The sequence below is a fragment of the Acinonyx jubatus genome, chromosome C2, assembly GCF_027475565.1.
Source record: "Acinonyx jubatus isolate Ajub_Pintada_27869175 chromosome C2, VMU_Ajub_asm_v1.0, whole genome shotgun sequence".
Taxonomy (NCBI): domain Eukaryota; kingdom Metazoa; phylum Chordata; class Mammalia; order Carnivora; family Felidae; genus Acinonyx; species Acinonyx jubatus.
In genome coordinates this window covers 132,186,047-132,204,335 of record NC_069384.1, presented here as the reverse complement: position 1 = coordinate 132,204,335, position 18,289 = coordinate 132,186,047, and the positions used below count along the sequence as shown (strand labels likewise).

Here is an 18,289-nt window from a genome sequence, read left to right as displayed (position 1 = left end):
AGAACCCCCATACTTTTTTCACAACAGCTGTACTATTTTACCTTCCCACCAACCGTGCAGGAGGGTTCCAATTAGTCCACATCTTCCCCAACATTTGTTATTTACTGGTATTTGGATAGTAGCCATCCTAATGGGTGTGAGATAATGTCTCATTATAGTTTTGATTTGCATTTCCCTAATGATGTTGTGCATCTTTTCATGTGTTTATGGGCCATTTGTGTATCTTCTTTGGAGAAGTATCTATTCAAGTCCTTTGCCCATTTGTTATCCAGGTTGTTGTTTTGTTACTGAGTTTTAGGAGTTCTATCTGTATTCTGGATTCCTTATCAGATATGTGATTTGCAAATTTTTTCCTTCATTCTTTGGATCGCCCTTTTACTGTATTGATTGTGTCTTTTAATGCACATTTTAATTTTTTTTCATGAAATCCAGTTTGTCTATTTGTTGTCTTGTTGCCTGTGTCTTTGGTGTCATAGCTAAGAAGAAATCATTGCCAAATCCAATGTCCCATGTTTTCTTCTAAGAGTTTTACAGTTTTAGGTCTTACATTTAGATCTTTGATCCATTTTGAGTTGGTTTTTGTGCATTGTGTTAGATAAGGGCCCAACTTCATATTTTTGCAAATGGATGGTCAGTTTTCCCAGCACCATTTGTTGAAAATACTATCCTTTCCCCTATTTAATGGTCTTGGCACCATTGCAGAAATTGACCATAAATGCAAGGGTTTATTTCAGAGTTTTCTTTTCTAATCCATTGGTTTATGTATCTGTCTTTATGCCAGTACCACGCTGTTTTGATTACGGTAGCTTTAGAATAAATTTTGAAATCAGAAGTTCCTCCAGTCTTTCTTTCTTTTTTTTTTTTTAAGTTTTTTAAGTTTTTATTTAAGTTCCAGTTAGTTAACATACAACACAATTAGTTTCAGGTGTACAATAAGGTGATTAACCACTTCCATGTAACACCTAGTGTTCAGCACAAGTACATTCCATAATCCCCATCACCTATTTCACTCAACCCCCTTCCCCTCTGGTAACTATCAGTTTGTTCTTTATAGTGAAGTCTGCTTCTTGGTTTGCCTCTCTCTTTTTTTCCCTCTGCCCATTTGTTCTGCTTCATAAATTACACATATGTGTGAAATGATATGGTATTTACTTTGACTTATTTCTTCAAGATTGTTTTGGCTACTCAGGGTACCTTGAGATTCCATGAATTTTATGAATTTTATGAATTTTAGAATGGGTTTTTATATTTCTGGGGAAGAAATGTCATGGGATTGCATTGAATCCGTAGATTGCTTGGATAGTATTGACATTTTAAGAATATTACATCTTCCATGAACATAGTCCATGAATATTGGATATGTTTACATTTATTTATGTCTTCTTTAATTTCTTTCAGCGGTGTCTACAAGCTTTCATTGTACAGGTTTTTCACTTCCTTGGTTAAGTCAATTCCTGAATATTTTATTGTTTTTGATGCTATTATGAATGGAATTGTTTCTGTAATTTTTTTCAAATTGTCCGTTGTTAGTGTGTAAACACTGCAAACTGATTTTCATGTGTTGACTTTGTATCTTCCTACTTTGCTGAATTCATTTGTTAGTTTTAACACTTTTATGTGAATTGTGATTTTTTTTGTGGAATATTTAGGGTTTTCTACACATAAGATCATATCATCTGCAAAAAGATAATTTTATTTCTTTTCCATTTTGAATGTTTTTTTATGTCTCTTTCTGAACTTCACAATTGCTCTGGCTGGAACTTCCAGTATTTTATCACACAAAAGTTGTAAAAGTGACATCTGTGCTTTTTTTGTCTCTGATACTAAAGGAAAAGCTTTCAGTTTTTCATCGAGTATGATAGTCTGTGTTTTTTCCATATATGGTTTTTGTTATGTTGAGGGAGTTTCCTTCTACTGATAGTTTTTTGTGTTTTACCATAATGTGTTGGATTTTCTTAAATACTTTTTCTGAGCAATTCAGATGATCATATTTTCCCCCCTCATTTTGTTAATGTAGTTTAATACATTGAGCAGTTTTCATATTTGAATCATCTTTGCATTTCAGAAATAAATCTCAACTTGGCATCAAGGTCTGTAATCCTTTTAATATACTGCTGAATTTGGTTTGTTAGTATTTTGTTGAGTATTTTACATCAGTGTTCATAAGAGATCACTGGTCTGTAGTTTTCTTTTAGTGTTTTTGTCTGACTTTGGTATCAGGTTAAAGAGGCCTCATGGAATGAGTTGGAAAGTGATCTCTCATCTTCAATTTTTTTTCAAAAGTTTAAAAAGAATTAATATTTGTTTTCTCTAAAAGGTTGCTAGAATTCACCAGTGAAAAACCATCAGGTCCAGAGCTTTTCTTTGTTGGGAGTATTTAAATTACTGATTCAGTCTCTTTACTAGTTATAGATCTGTTCACATTTTTTTAATTTGTGAGTTAGTATTAGTAGATTTTATGTCTCTAGGACTTTGTTCATTACATGTAGCTTATCCAATTTCATGGCATATAGATGTTCCTAGTATTCTATATCCTTTTTGTTTATGTAGAATCAGTACTGATGTTCCCAATTTCATTTCTGGTTTTAGTAATTTGAATCTTCTTTTTTTTTGTTGTTCTTTTTTTTGTTTTTTTGCTTGTTTGTTTTGTTTTTAGTCCTATTTAGCTAAAGATTTGTCAATTTTGTTGATCTTTTTGAAGAACAAACTTCTGGTTTCATTGATTTTCTCTAGTGTTTTCTAGTCTCTATTTGTGTATCTCTGCTATAATCTTAATTATTTCCTTCCTTCTGCTAGTTTTGCGTTTAATTTTTTCTGTGTAGTTCCTTACATTATATAATTAGGTTGGTGATTTGAGGTCTTTCTTGGTTTTGTGACGTGAGCATGTGTAGCTGTAAATTTCCAGCTTTAACACTGCTTTTCCTAAATCCAGTAAGTTTCGGTATGTCATAGTTTTGTTTTCATTTATCTCTAAGTATTTCCTAACTTCTCTTGCTATTTCTTGTTGGATCCATTGCTTGTTTGAAAGTTTGCTGTTAAATTTCTACATATTTGTGAATTGTGGTCAAAGAAGATACTTGGTATGGCATCTGTCTTTTTAAATTTATAGAGATTTAATATGTGGCCTAACATATGGTCTATCCTAGAAAAGATCTGTGAACATTTGAGAAGAATACATATGCTGTTGTTATAGATAGAGTGTTTGTAATGTCTGTTAAATCCGGTTGGTTTATTATATTGTTTAAATCCTCTATTTCCTTTTGTCTGGTTTTTCTATCCATTTTTAGAGTATTGAAGTGTCTTTAGCTATTATTGTAGGAATGTCTTTTTCTCCCTTCAATTCTGTCATGTTTTGCTTCATAAATTTTGCTGTTTTGTTATTAGGTGCGTTGTAAATGTTTATAATTATTTTATCTTCTTGCTGTATTGAACCTTTAATTCATATATAATATTCTCACTGTGTGGGGGGCTTTCAGTGCATTTTACTTGGATTTGTTAACTTTCTTGAATGTTTATATGCATGTCTTTCATCAAAATTGGGCCATTATCAGCCATTACTTCTCTAAATAACCTCTCTATCCCTTTCTCTCTCTTTTTTCTGGGACTCCCCTCATGTGTATATTGACCCACTTGATGCTGTCTCAAATGTCCCTTAAGCTCTATTGACTTTTCTTCAATCTTGCCTTTCTTTTCTTTCGATTCAGTAACTTGTTGACTCCTTTTTTTCTCTGCCTACCCAAATTTACCTTTGAATCCCTCTGGTGGATTTTTCATTTCAGTTACTTTTCAGCACCAGGATTTCTTTTTTGGTTTCTTCTTAGGATTTTTATCTCTTTACTGATGTTTCTGTTTTGATCATGTATCATTTCCTTGATGTTCTCCCCTTCTTCCTTTAGTTCTTTGGGCATCTTTAAGATGGCTTTTTTAAAGTCTTTGTCCAGTAGATCTGCTATCAGGTCTTTTTCAGGGGCATTTTCTGTTGATTTATGTTTTTCTTTGGAATGGGTCACAGTTTCCTGTTTGTCTGTGTGCTTTGTGTTTTTGTTGTTGTTGTCAAAAACTGGATATTGTAATCTAATAATGCGGTCACTCTGGAAATCATTCTTCCCCTTTCGCAAGGTTTACTGTTTTCTGTTATTGTGGTATTTTGTATGTTTGTTTGTAGGCAGTCTCTGTACCAAGGATCAGCCTGAGATGTGAACTTCTGGTCCTCTTAGGTCTTTTCTGAACCTGTGCCTTTCCCTGGGCATATGTAGTCACTTTCTTATTTCCCTCATATATGTAATTGCTTTTGAATGTTCTAGTCTTTAATAGCTGGCTTCCCAGAGGGGAAGAAGAGAAAAATGAAGTGGAGGATAGAATGCAGGCTCTTTAAATCCACTGGACATGAGCAGGGAGAGTGGATGCAACAGTAGTGACCACTCTACGCTTTGTAGACTGTGATCAGAATTAGCAATCAGCAAGGATGCCTGGGTGGCTCATTTGGTTAAGCATCTGACTCTTGATCTCAGCTCAGGTCTCAATCCTCAGGGTCGTGAGTTCAAGCCCTGCATTAGGCTCAGCACTGGGAGTGAAGCCTATTTAAAAAATAAAATAAAATAAAAAGAATTAGCAATCAGAGCAAAATCCTTGATGTTTGGAGGACAGGGTCCTTTTTGCCTATTTTGGCTCTCACAAGTTGCATGCAAGCTGCTCGGGGAACAATTACAAAGCTGCCTGCTACAGGGCTAGGGGTGGGGGGTGGGTAGCTGCTATTGTCCTCAGAGCTGAAATGGACCAAAACTGACTTCACTTTAACCTCAAGCTTTCCCCTGGAAGTAGTTAGTCTTCAATGGACTCCAGCTTTCTAAAATAGTTACATGACGAAGGTTCTGCCAGTGGAATTGTTGTCTAGGTGGGGAGACAGATTTCCTGGTGCTTCCTAGTCTGCCATCTAACCCAGAGGCAGTATTCTTCAGTGCAGTGGTTCTTAATAGTATGAAGTCATGTAAAATAATGTGGAGTTTAGGTTTTAGTGCCTTTTTTTTCTAGACTATAACAGGCAAGAAGGAACATCACCATTAGAACATGGGTAGAGGGAGGTCTTTGTGATTGTTGAAAAAAAAACAAAAAAAACCAAAACCTTTCCCGTGAGCACATCTCTGGTGTCGGCAGGCAGTGTGCATCTCAGTGGTGGGACATAGCCCTGCTGCATCAGAGCCTGGGAAACAAGGAAGCCTTCCAGTGTAAGTTTTGCTACTGGCTAGCTACCTAGCCATGTTGAAGTTTGTTTGTAAAATGAAGGGGCCAAAAGAAATGATCTTTAAAGGCAAGTTCAGCACTGAAATATGATTTGTTACCTTAAAATGTAAAGCCGTAAGCTTTGAATTTCAGTCCAAAATTTCTAAAGATCTTCCCATTCGTATTTAACATGTTTGTGTACATACTGTCTGAAAACGGGAACTGTTTTATTTACTGGGGAATTTGCTTACTATCTTTAGTTTTCAAAGTATCTGCAAGAATCTCATTCTTTGTAGGCAATACGTAAAGCACAACATGCAACCACTGATGTTCCCACGTTAGGTGCACAGCAAGAAGCCTTTTACCCTGAAAGTATGCTCAGGGTTTGCACACTGTACAAAATATCGTCATTTACTTTTTTACAAGTTATTTCATGTAAGTTATTCTTAGTGTTTAGCGTTATTTATTTAGTTATTTTTATGTTTATTTTGAGAGAGCACGACCTTGAGCGGGAGAGGGGGAGAGAGAGGGGAGAGAAAGACTCCTAAGCAGGCTCCGCATTTTCAGTGTCGAGCCTGATGGAGGACTCAAACCGTGAGATCACCTGAGCTAAAATCAAATCTTAACCAACTGAGCCACCTCAGCGCCCCTAGTGTTATTTAGAGTATAGGTTTGTTTAGACTATAGTGTTGTTTAGAGTTTGATTTGGAATAAATTTTGGTAATTTAAAAATATTAACATCTTTTTCTCCTTGGTAATCAAGGAGAACTTTTTTTTTCTTTTTTCCTCTCCATTATGTTATTTGAATTTTGAAATACTTGAGTTATTTGAGTTTTAAATTTTCTTTTCTTTTTTCCTTTCCATTATGTTATTTGAATAGTAATTTTATTATTACAAAAAATATGATATGATTTCTTTGTGGAAAATCCAGAAAAAATAAGCAAAAAGAAGAGGGAAAAATGATGTATAATCTCACCATTTGGAGAATAACCAATATAAACACTTTGGTGAATGTCTTTCTTTCCTTTTTTTTTTTTTTTTCCAAAATCATTCTTTTCCTACTACTTTGTAACTTGTTTTCCCCTCGTATATGATGTTGTCGTTAAATGTTTTCCTATGAGAACATTTCAAAAAGTTGTGTAATCCTCCATTTATGAATGTACCACAAGTTACCTAAGTCACTTGTCGTTAGACATTTAGGAGGTGTGTGGAATACGTATGGTGAATATCCTGGGAGTTATGCTTTTGCACGTGTCGATGATTCCTTGGAACAACTTCCTAGAATTCTATAAACAATGTAGAGACAACAAGGTGGACACTGAGTGGGCGTTTACCATGTGGCCCGTACCACACAAAGCACTCCATCTGGAAAGTGTCCCGTAATTCAGTCCTCCAACAATCATCTGACGTAGGAGTTATCGTGATCCCAATTTTACAGACAGGAAAGTGAGGGGCAGAGAGCTTTGCTGTACGGTCAGGGTCACAGAGATGGGGACGCAGGCACTGTGTGTGCAGGTCCCAGGGTCCGTGAGCGTATTCCCGCCCACTCCAACACAGCGGTGTCGCCTTCCACACCTGTACCACTTATTTTTAGACTCCTCAGAAGTCTCCTTTGTGCTCTTCTTCCGTTTTTCCTGGTGGTGGCTTCCTCTGCTGATACCATATGCTCTGGCTTGGATTTGCTCCACACCGTGTGTGTATTTTGCCCTTGTGTACACCACAGCTTCCTCAGAACATCCGCGGCCTTCCCACTTTTTCTGCTCGAGACTTTCCGCTTCCTTCACTTCCCACTTCTTGTTCACCCATCTGCTCCAGAAAGCCTGGGCATCTTTCCTGGCTTCTGGTTGCTATATTTAGCCTGTTCCCGCAGCCTGCAGTTGGTGTCGGTTCTCTTGCCTGCTTCTCTTTCTATCCGAGGGCGCCCTCTTGGAAGCCAAGAGAACTCGACGCCAGTGCTCGTGCTGCCCCACTTTTCTCCCAAACCAGGGGCTCTGTGGTTTTAACTAGTCCATGGGCAGCGACCCTGCTGCAGCCTGTTCTCATCGTCATGCACATGATGCGTGTCAGGCAGTTGCCGTGGCAGTCTGCACGTCAGACCGCGGCCCTTGAAATAAAACATTATTGTCTGAAGTCAAAATATAATAGAGATGAATGGGAGATGAAGGGAGCTGCTCTGCTGACCCTCAGAACAGCTGTTCTGCCGACCCTGTGCTATTCTCCACACTCGGGCTCAACTCAGTGGCCGGGTTTTTTGCCCGGGTCCCACGCTTCTGACCCCATTCTTTTGTTTACTGGGTCCCTGGCTCCTAAAACACCTTTCTTCATCATTTCTTCTGAGCCAGGTCCCACCAAAGTCTTCTTCCTTAAGACCCACCAAATTGCCGCCTCTTCCGGAAACTCTGCTTTCGTTTCGACCTCTGACTTAGAAGTCATGTGCTCCCCGCGGAGTTGTGAAGCCTCATCTTTCCTATCTTCTACAGAACTCACCTGATTCCTTCCTTGCCTCCCTCTGAACCTGTAGAGGTCTGAACCCATGTCTCATTCATTCTTGTATTTCCTAACAGTACAAACGAATATGTTGCTGACTACATCAATGAATAAGTGAATAAATAATAAACTACACAAGCTTATCCTATTAACCAAGAAATAACAGAAAGATACAGCATCATTGTACAAAACTGACACATAAGATCCACATATTATTAACCAGTTTAAATCATTGTATAATATTTGAGTAGAAGTATAATGATACATCAGCTATTCGGGGATGAAGAATGGTGGAAATTCTGCTTTTTAAAAAGCAAATTAAAAACAAAACAAAACATGTCTTCAGAGACCGTCAAAACAACAATGAAAACAGAACACAACCAATCGTACCTCAGTATTTTTGAAGGAAAACGATTTAGTAAGTAATTTGGGGTCAGGACTTAACATTGTAATTGTTGAATCTCTCTTAAAGGAAACTGAGTGTGAGGTTATTCATTGGAAGGACCGTAGTAACGAATCCTAAGAAAGGACGTGTACACAGGGAAGAAATGGGAGTGAGGGTCATGTGACTTAGGTTCTCAAATAGCTGTCTACACCTTGGCACACACTTCCAGAAAATGTGGCTTACAGAGGAGTAGACCATGTTTCATGCAGGAGATAATGAGAGAATCTACCTCAAGGTTTTGTTGTGAGAATTAACATGAGTTCATGCATGTAAAGCTCAGTGGCTGGCAAATTGTAATTGCTATAAGAGGGTTAGATACTAGCTGTTTTTCTCTTTAGGTGGAGTGGCCCTCATTCTCTGGTCCTTCCCTGTGGGGCCGCCACGTACGGTTGGTGATGTGTTGCACACAGTAGCCTACGTGTGGCCCTATTTCGTAAAGCTCCATCAGTTTCTTCCCTCACCTGTCAATATTGCCATCCAATAAGACGGTGATGGGCTCTTTAGCCTATACTAAGTCTTTCTGTGCCAAGCCGCCTAAAGTTTTAAAACTATGAACCAGTGTTTGCCAGCACTAGGTCATAAAACCCTGTACTTAAATTCCCTTTCACTGTTTTGACCTGACTGTCAACAAAATTTTTTAAAGAAAGAATAATTGCCTTTATTGAGTACCTGCTTTGTTCCAGACACTCTCCCAGTGTTCTCATTTCATTCTCCCACCAGTTCTGCCAGTGGAGGTGAGGGGAACAAGAAATTAAAGAACTTACCCAATATTATACAGCTAGTAACTGGCAAAAACACGATTTGAACCCAGGTGTGTCTGTGCCAGAATTCCAGCCTCATCTACCGCACTCTGTCCTATACTGGAAGGCAGAACATACATGCCAGAGTAAATATCATAAGGGTTTCTCTTCAGTGTCTTATTTACACATAAAAATTACACAAACTGCTTGTTTCCATAAAACCTCAAGGCAATTAGCCAAGCATTTGTTTTGGATTACAGACGACCAGTTTACTGAAAACAAATGACTAAAGCTGTCCGTGTTTAAAGCATGTTAGTTGGGAGCAGAATGAAGCTTAAGAAGCTAAGATAGAAGTATAAAGTTGATTCCCACAATTTTAGAAGCTTGATTCTTGGCTGTTTCTTTTCTCTGTAATTATATAATAGAGTGAAGAATAAGTGACAAGCCACCCTTTGCCTCCAAATGATTCCATTTCTGTTTCTACAGTCTGAGAAAGTTGAAGGGTTCAGGAATGTTTTAAGATTAAGAAAACTCTAGAGGGGAAATACACTGGCTTTCAGACTTCCAGATGGAGAAGGTTCTTGGGCCCCTCAGCCTGTTCCAAAGAGAATCCTCCTCTTATCCCATCCGTGGGCTTTTTGGTGGGCTTTCCTTTGGGAAACAAAAAAGGTTTAAATGAATGAAAGTTGTCATTTTCTACATTGTAGATTCCATTTGTGTTGATATTTACTTGGGACTTAGGCAAGAAAACTCTCTTCACTTGCTGCCAGAGCCCAGACCACAATTGCAGACTTGGAAAACTGTATTCCTAATTTGTGCAAGCTCACCCAGCAAGTGCTGGGTGCTGCCTGCTTCTCAGGGCTTCCCCGTGCCCTGGTGCAAATTGTGCACGGCACAACTTAGAGGGCACCAGTCTGCTCACGTTTTTGTTATTACAGTGTTCCAGCTAGCACACTAAAGTGTTTAAGGAAGAGACCCTCTGAGCTGCATGTTTCCTCCAGCTGTCCAGCGCCTCCACCACCAGCACACGAGACCTCTCTCCTCAAGTGTCTCCTCTCGAGATCTTCTTCCTTCCCAGCTTTTAAAAAGCAAACAAATGAAATAAAACAAATCTGTTTAGATGGGAGTGGCTACTGAAGATTAAAGTTCCCAAGGGCTTTTATATCTTAAAGGAAGTGATTGCTAACTCCAAATTAAAACTAATACATAAGATAAATAGAGAAGACTTTTTAAGCCAGGAGGCAGTACATTCCTGGTGTCCTTTGTCCTCTCTGGGCTGACAGCACCCCAGTTGGTGGCCGCACGCAAGAAGAAACTGAAGCCATTGCTGGGCCCCCTTCTTTTAAAAGCCTGCCAGGCTCTGGCCTCGGTACCATTCTGAGCTCATCCAGCTGGGTTTGTGTCTGTAACCTATTGAAAAAGTGACTTCAGTGGAGGTGGTAGGAGGCAGGGACCAGGATTTCCAGAGCAACTATTCTTGTTTCATCATAAGACTTGCATGTACTCTACCTCATACTCTGGTAAATTACACAACACTCTTACTCTAATTATGCGATTGTAATCTCCATGGAAGCAAAGTGTCTGACTTATACCCTCTCCAAGGAGTGCTGAATTTAAGCCCAGATTGGGCGAGGATTACTTAGGGTTACACAACTAGTTAATGGCAGGACCAGAAATAGAACTCAGATTTCCTCATGCCGTAATAGCAGCCTGGTATTCTGCCCCTTCTACCTCTGTTCCAGTTATCTGTTGCTGTGTAACACCCCATCCAAAATTCCACTCCTTTAAACAGCAACGCTGCTATTTCTCATAGGTTTCTGGGTCAGGCATTTAGTTGGGCTGTTCTTCTCCATGTGATGTTGATTGAGTCACTCACTTAGCTGGTGTCAGATGGATTGGGCTGAAAGGTCCCGGAAGATGTCACGTACATGTCTAGAACCTCAGTACTTCTCCGCTGGCCTCTTTCTCTCCATATTTTCTCTCCTCTCTTTCAGGATTCTAGCCTGAACTTCTTGACATCTTGGTAGCTGTCTTCCTCTAGTGAAAGCAGAAGTCAGCAGAAGCTGACAGGCCTCTTACACTAGCCCAAAACTGGCACAGTGTGACTTTTACTGCATTCTCTGGGTCAAGGCAGGTCACAAGTATCTATCTGGGAAATAAATACTACCACTTGCTGAGTGGCACAGCATGTACACCGAGGGAGGGAAGGAATTGATGGCGGCCATCTTGGAGACTAACCATAACCGTAGTTAACCAGCAGACATAGCCTTCTCTCCCTAATTCCTAGTGCCGGACAGAATGGAGAAACTCAAGCCTGGGCAGAAACAAAAGAGAAAAGGGAGAAGAGAAATGTCCTGAAACACCGCATCCTTTTCCATCTTCAAGCCTAGCATAGAGTTAAGAAGGTGGCACCCACCTACCCACATGGCCCTCCAATCATTCCTTGGCTGAGTTTCTTCTGGTCGTCTTTTGCGCATCAGAGGAGACGGCGCTGCATTTTACAGTAATTTGGTTTTACAGCTACTGCTATGTCTGTTTTCTGTGTCAGGCTTTTAAGTGCCTATTTCTAAGGCCCATTCTCTACATAGCAGTTAAAAACAGTACTTTTCAGTGCTGCATTGTGTATTGCTAAAATGTAATACACCTACAAGTAACCTTTTCAACCTTTAATTTCCATCTGTAAGTCAAATTATACTCAGTTGCTAAGAAAAAGCGTGTCTCATTAAGTTTCTCCTGCTTTCTTTTTAACAGTACAGAAGATTCGTATATGAAAGAACAAGCATCTAAGACCGGAAAATCAATTTTCTAGCCTATTCTACCTCTGGCAACATCCCTTGTATGCTTACTAACTTGGTTAGGAATATCCTACATAATGAGGATTACAGGCATACTTCGTTTTATTGCGCTTTGCAGATATTACATTGTTTTACAAATTGAAGGTTGGGGCAACCCTGCGTCAAGCAAATCAGATGGCACCATTTTTCCAACAGCTTTTGTTCACTTCGTGTCTCTGTGTCACATATTGGTAATACTTGCAGTATTTCATTCAAACTCATTCATTTTTAATGTGTTTGTTTGGTGATCTGTGACCTTTGGTGTTACTGTTGTAAATGTTTTGGGGTGCCACAACCCACACCCACATACGACAGTGAACTTAATAAATGTTGTATGTGTTCTGTCTGCTCCACTGACTGACCATTCCCCCATCCCTCTCCCCTTCCTTGGGCCCCTCTATTCCCTGAGACACAACAGTGTTGAAATTAGGCTTAGTGAGGGAGGAATGTTGAAAGCTGAGATAGGCTGAAAGACCTCTTGCGCTGCCCCGGTAGCCAAGCTGTGACTGTGAATGTGAAGGAAAAGCTCTTGAAGGAAATTAGAAGTTCTGCTCCAGTGAGTGCATGGATGATAAGAAAGAGAAACAGCCTACTGCCGATATGGAAAAAGTTTGAGTAGTCTGGATAGAAGCTCAACCAGCCACAACATCCCCATAAGCCAAAGTCAAATTCAGAGCAATGCCCAGACTCTCTTCAATTCTACGAGGGCTGAGAGAGGGAGGAAGCTGCAGAGGAAAAGCTGGAAGCCAGCAGAGATTGGTTCATGAGGTCTAGGAAAAGAAGCCGTCTCCATAACATAAAAGGTAAACCAACCTTCTATTGGAAGAAGAGGCCAACTAGGACTTTCATAACTAGAGCTAGTTCCAGAGCTTCAAAGAACCATAACTAGTTCCAGAGCTTCAAAGAACAGGCTGACTCTCTCGTTAGGGGCTAACACAGCCGGTGACTTTAAGTTGAAACCATCAGTGCTCACTGACCATTCTAAAAATCCTAGGGCCCCTAAGTTATATGCTAGTTCTACTCTGCCTGTGGTCAATAAATGGAACAACAAAGCCTGAATGACAGTGCGTCTATTTATAACATGGTTTACTGAATATTTTAAGCCCACTGCTGAGACCTCTTGCTCAGAAAAAAGATTCATTTCAAAATATTACTGCTCATTGACAATGCACCTGGTCACCCAAGAGCTCTGATGGGGGTATACAACAAGATTAATGTTTTCCTGCTTACTAACACAGCATTCATTCTCTAGTCCATGGATCAAGGAGCCATTTTGATTTTTAGGTCTTATTGTTTAAGAAATACATTTTCTAAAGCTCTAGCTGCCATAGATGGTGATTCTTCTGATGGATCTGGGCTAAATAAACTGAAAACCTTCTGGAAAGGATTCACCATTCTAGATGCCATTAAGAACATTAATGATGCCTAGGAAGAGGTCAAAAGATCAACAGTAACAGGAGTTTGGAAGAAGTAGATTCTAGCACTTATGGATGACTTTGGCAGATTGAAGACTTCAGTGGGCGAAGTCACTGCAGATGTGGTGAAGACAGCAAGAGAACTAGAATGAGAAGTCAGCCTGAAGCTGCGACTGAATGGCTACAATCTCCTGATAAAACTAACGGATGAGGACCTGCTTCTTATGGATAAGCAAAGAAGGTGGTTTCTTGAGATGGAATCTTCTCCTGGTGCAGATGCTGTGAAGATTGTAGAAATGGCAACGAAGGATTTAGAATACCACATAAACTTAGTTGATAAAGCAGCAGCAGGGTTTGAGGGGATTGACTCCAATTTTGAAAGAAGTTCTGTGGGTAAAATGCTATCAAACAGTATCACATGCTGCAGGGAAATTGTTCATGAAAGGAAGAGTCAGTTGATAGGCTTCATTGGTATATTAAGAAATTGTCATAGTCACCTCAGCCTTCAGTAACCACCACCCTGCTCAGTTAGCAGTCATCAGCATGACGGCAAGGGTCTAGACCAGCAATGGCCAGCATTTTTAGCAACAGAGTATTTATTTTACTTTATTTTTAAGTAACCTCGACACCTGACATGGGGCTCGAGCTTACAATCCTGAGATCAAGAGTCTCATGCTCAACCAACTGAGCTAGCCAGGCTTTAAATTAAGGTATATATGTTGCTTTTTTAGACATAATGCTGTTGCACACTTAATAGACTACAATATAGTGTAAACATAACTTTTTTTTACATTTATATAAACACAACTTTTATATGCAACTGGGAAACCAAAAAATTCATTTCATTTACTTTATTGTGATATTCTCTTTATTGCAGTGCTCTGGAACCAACCCCACAATATCTCTAGGGTATGCCTGTATTCTCTTACTCTGAGAAAAATTCTCTTAATCTTCTAAATTTCCTTGGGAAATTTTTTTGCATGTATGTTTTTTTCCTTAACAAAAACAGAGGTTTTTTGTTTTTTTGTTACAGTTAGATTGTCTTTTACAGTTTAGATAATTATTCAACCTAGAGTATATTTTCCTAGAAACAATCAAATAAATAAAATTCTCTAGTGTCATATCAAAAGAGGAAATGTAAGAGCAGCTATTTATGGACTGTAGGGGCAAAACATTTCCAAGTGCTTTGGGAAATCTCACATTTAAAGAGATTATCATTGTCTCTGGTTCCCCAAATGTATGTGAGGAAATGTGGTATTTTTGTACCCAGCTGCCTAGGGAGTAGGGTCCACTGAAACACATTTTTTTCTCCCCATTCGTGTGGCTCGGATATTGAAGATATTGTCTGTACTTTTTTTATACCAGGTTGTATGGGTAAACATTTACACATGGCACAAAGCTAGCATTCAGTTAGAAGAAGTCCAGTTTTGTTTTGTTTTTTATTTTTTTTTTAACGTTTATTTGTTATTGAGAGACAGAGAGAGACAGAACGTGAGCAGGGGAGGGGCAGAGAGAGGAGACACAGAATCTGAAGCAGAATCTGAGCTGTCAGCACAGAGCCCGACGCGGGGCTCAAACTCACAAACCGCCGAGATCACGACCGGAGCAGAAGTCGGTCGCTTAACCGACTGAGCCACCCAGGCGCCCCGAAGTCCAGTTTTATTTTTTAACACTGTACCATTTCTCTTATTTTGTGCCTCGATAAAATCATCCAAATCACTTGGAAAACTGTGGGGATTTTACTAAATTTTAAAAATTTTCCATATCTTTACCCCTTTCATTTTAGGAAGAAGAATTAGAAGCCCAGATTTCCTTCCTTCAAGGACAATTAAATGACCTGGATGCCATGTGCAAATACTGTGCGAAGGTGATGGACACCCATCTTGGTGAGTGAGCTGCTTTGTCCCCGGGAGTGATGATGGTCATAACAACAGTATCCACTTGGCCCTGTGTTGAGCTTTTCATGTGAATTATCTCATTAATTCTCACAGCAGCACTGTGGGAGAGCTACTGTTACTATCAACATTGTACAAGTGAGGAGACTGAAGCCCAGAAAGATTAATAAAATTTCCCAGGATCATAGTACTAGTAAGTGGAGTAGAAATTCAAAATCAAGCAGTTTGACTATAGATTTCAATTCTTAAGTGCTACACTGCCCTTTATAAATATTTGTCTACATCAAACCAAAATGAAATGTTGACCTTTCAAGGTCAAATGGTCAGCTCTACTGTTGTGCCAACCTATCTGTAATTACTATTGTGATTATTATTTTTTGACAGTGCTTTATTTTTTAAATACATAGGCTTTTTTTTAATGTTTATTTATTTTTGAGAGAGAGAGACAGAGACAGAGTGGGAGTGGGAGAGAAGCAGAGAGAGAGGGAGACAGAGTATTTGAAGTAGGCTCCAGGCTCTAAGCTGTCAGCACAGAGCCCGACGTGGGACTCGAACTCACGGATCACAAGATCATGACCTGAACCAAAGTCAGATGCTTAACCGACTGAGCCACCCAGGCACCCCTTAAATACATGTTTTTAACCACCAGCCTGAAATGCACGTCAGGACCACATGACCTTTTCTTACTTCTGACTGTGCTTATATTCTAAGAAATGTCCTAGTTTGAAATTCAGTTTATATGTGAGTCCTACATATGTCACATTAGAAAGTCTTCAGGCATTACTCTCTACATTTGTAAAAGTTCTGTATTTTGTAATAGAAATGGTCTCTGGTGGAATCACATATGTTTTGCTTCAGTAACTGTGCTGCTTGCGAAACTTCATAATGCATACTATTACTGGTTTTCAGTTCTCTTACAGACATCCTTTTTCTGTCCGTTATCTTCTTTCTCCAGTGTCTAGCATCTGTAGTTTGGGAACAAATTAGGAAAATAAGACTTATACTCTGATAGACGTAGCCAATATGCTGCTGTGTAAGTGTGGACAAATGACAATACCAATTACTATAAGGTATCAGGATGCATCCCAGTTGTGAGGGGAAATCGAAGAGAATCCACCAAGGCAGAGGTCCTAGGAGTGGGCCATCCCTGGAGCCTTCCCTGAAGGTGGACTTTACCTTGGGCTCCATTGACTCCTCAGCCTATTCATGAGTTCACTTGCATGTGGCCCAAACAGCTGTCATTTAGGTGTAGCCTAAACCGTACTGGCCTCTAGCAAGTAATGTTCCCTTACAGTTTTGGAGAGGTGCTTGACCTCAGTAGCTGGTTGTCCGCCAGTGTCTTACGAGGCAGCTGGCTGGGCCCTGTTCCATCATCAGCCTTATTTCTCCTCTCTCGACCACTCTTCTCCTTTAGAGAAAGAGCTCAAGAGGGAGAAACAACAGGGGAAACCCGGGCACGTGATCAAAAGGGTAGTACCCCTGATCACAGTAAGAAATGTTACCCTTGTCACATCTGGTCCACCCCTGTCGAAACGATTTATTTATATGCTTCATGATGATCATCTTTAAAAATGCATATAGAACTAAGTTTATGTGAATCTCATAGCATCCCACTATAAATGCATCAAAAAGAAGTCATTAAGAGAGATACAGTTTATATATAAATAATATATATTATATAACTAATTTTAGTTTATTTAAATATAATTTTTAATTTTAAAGCAAGTGTGTGGGGAGTTGGGGGGAGGGGGGCATGTGTGTTTGTGTATGTTTGTTTCTCTGGCCGTGTGGGTGACCTTTGTAGTGCTTGATTTTGGTTTTGACCAAAGTAGGAGAACAAAGAAGTGACTGAGAGAAAGATGTACTGGAACTCTAGAAAATCCTGTTAGGAAATCTCTAGGTTGTTTGGTCCACATAGCAGCTTTTCAAGCAGCTTTACTTAAGCCTAAGAATTTTTAAAGAGCTTTCGCTCTGATTTTGGTCTTTCAGTCAGCTCTGTAAGAGTATTTTCTCACTGCATGGGAGGGGGGAGCACTTTAATTAAAGAAAAGCCCATACCAGATGTGAATTTTCAACTAACCACCAAACTAAATTCGTTTCTGTGTGTACGTTTCACTTTCAGCCAGAATCCCCTCATACAGTTGTCAGCTTCTTTTCTCCATATAAATAGCAGGACACTTTATAAAATGGGCTTGAAGGGGTGGGGGGGGTGCCTGGGTGGCTCAGCCAGTTAAGCGTCTGACTTCAGCTCAGGTGATGATCTCACGGTTCATGAGTTTGAGCCCCGAGTCAGGCTCTGTGCTGACAGCTCAGAGCCTGGAGCCTGCTTCAGATTCTTTGTCTCCCTCTCTCTCTCTGCCCCTCCTCCCCACCTCAAAAATAAGTAAACATTTTAAAAAATGTTTTAAATAGGCTTGAAGGATGCTACAAAGAATTCCTGGCCCCAGGGCCCACAGATGCATTTCTGTCCACCTGCCTATTATAACAGTGATTTATTTATTAAAGGGTATGCCTATGTTGTAGGCAATTTTGATTCTAAGCAAAAATTAGAGGAAAACACAAAGATTAATTAAGGGAAACTCTTGATTGGTTCTTTGACTTATTGGACTTCTTTTAAAAATTACTTCAGCACCCTAGTATTTTTTCCATATGATGTTTTCTGTTTTTCGCAATTATTAAAGTAGTACAAAATCGGAACCACTGAAAAACCCATTAGTAAGTGACTGATTATAACTTAGTATAATGCCATCTTATCGAATATTAAAGTACTTTCTTATTAACAAGGAGATGTTCATGCTATATTATTAAAGGAAAAGATAGGTAGCACAACAGTATATATTTGATGCAAAAATAACCATTAACAGTCATGGCCTGGCTGAAAGGATGATTGTAGGATGACTTTCTGGGAGACCTAGTTTTTATGCTTGGAAGATGCAAGGTGGTCACTGAAAATCTGTAGGTGGCTGAAGTGCAGCTAGCACCTGGGACTTCGTCTTCACGCTCCAGGCAAGAGCCCCGTTCTGAGAGTGGCTGGCGTGGTGTTTGAGGAGAGAGCCCCGTGTGGCGGCAGACAGACACAGGGTTGAGGTCAGACTCGGTCCCTTCTTAGCGCAGCCTGCTTCTGATGGTGTCTTCATATAGAAAATGGAGATGCAAATACCTACCTTGCCAGTTTGTTGCCAAGACTAATGTGCTTTTAACCCCAGTACAGGGCATGGCCCAAAGTCGGATCTTCAACACAAATTCTCTCCTC

General features: G+C 39.7%; 1 protein-coding gene across 10 annotated transcripts in view; it reads left to right on the top strand.

Annotated features, from left to right (window-relative positions):
• The window catches only part of TBC1D5 (TBC1 domain family member 5), a 530,924-nt gene that overhangs the window by 494,613 nt on the left and 18,022 nt on the right, over positions 1 to 18,289 (top strand). For all 10 annotated transcript variants that reach the window (XM_053221498.1, XM_027061904.2, XM_053221496.1 and 7 more), the window contains one exon: positions 14,928 to 15,027. In XM_053221498.1, the coding sequence (XP_053077473.1) occupies positions 14,928 to 15,027 (100 nt within the window). The remainder of the gene's footprint in view (positions 1 to 14,927; positions 15,028 to 18,289) is intronic.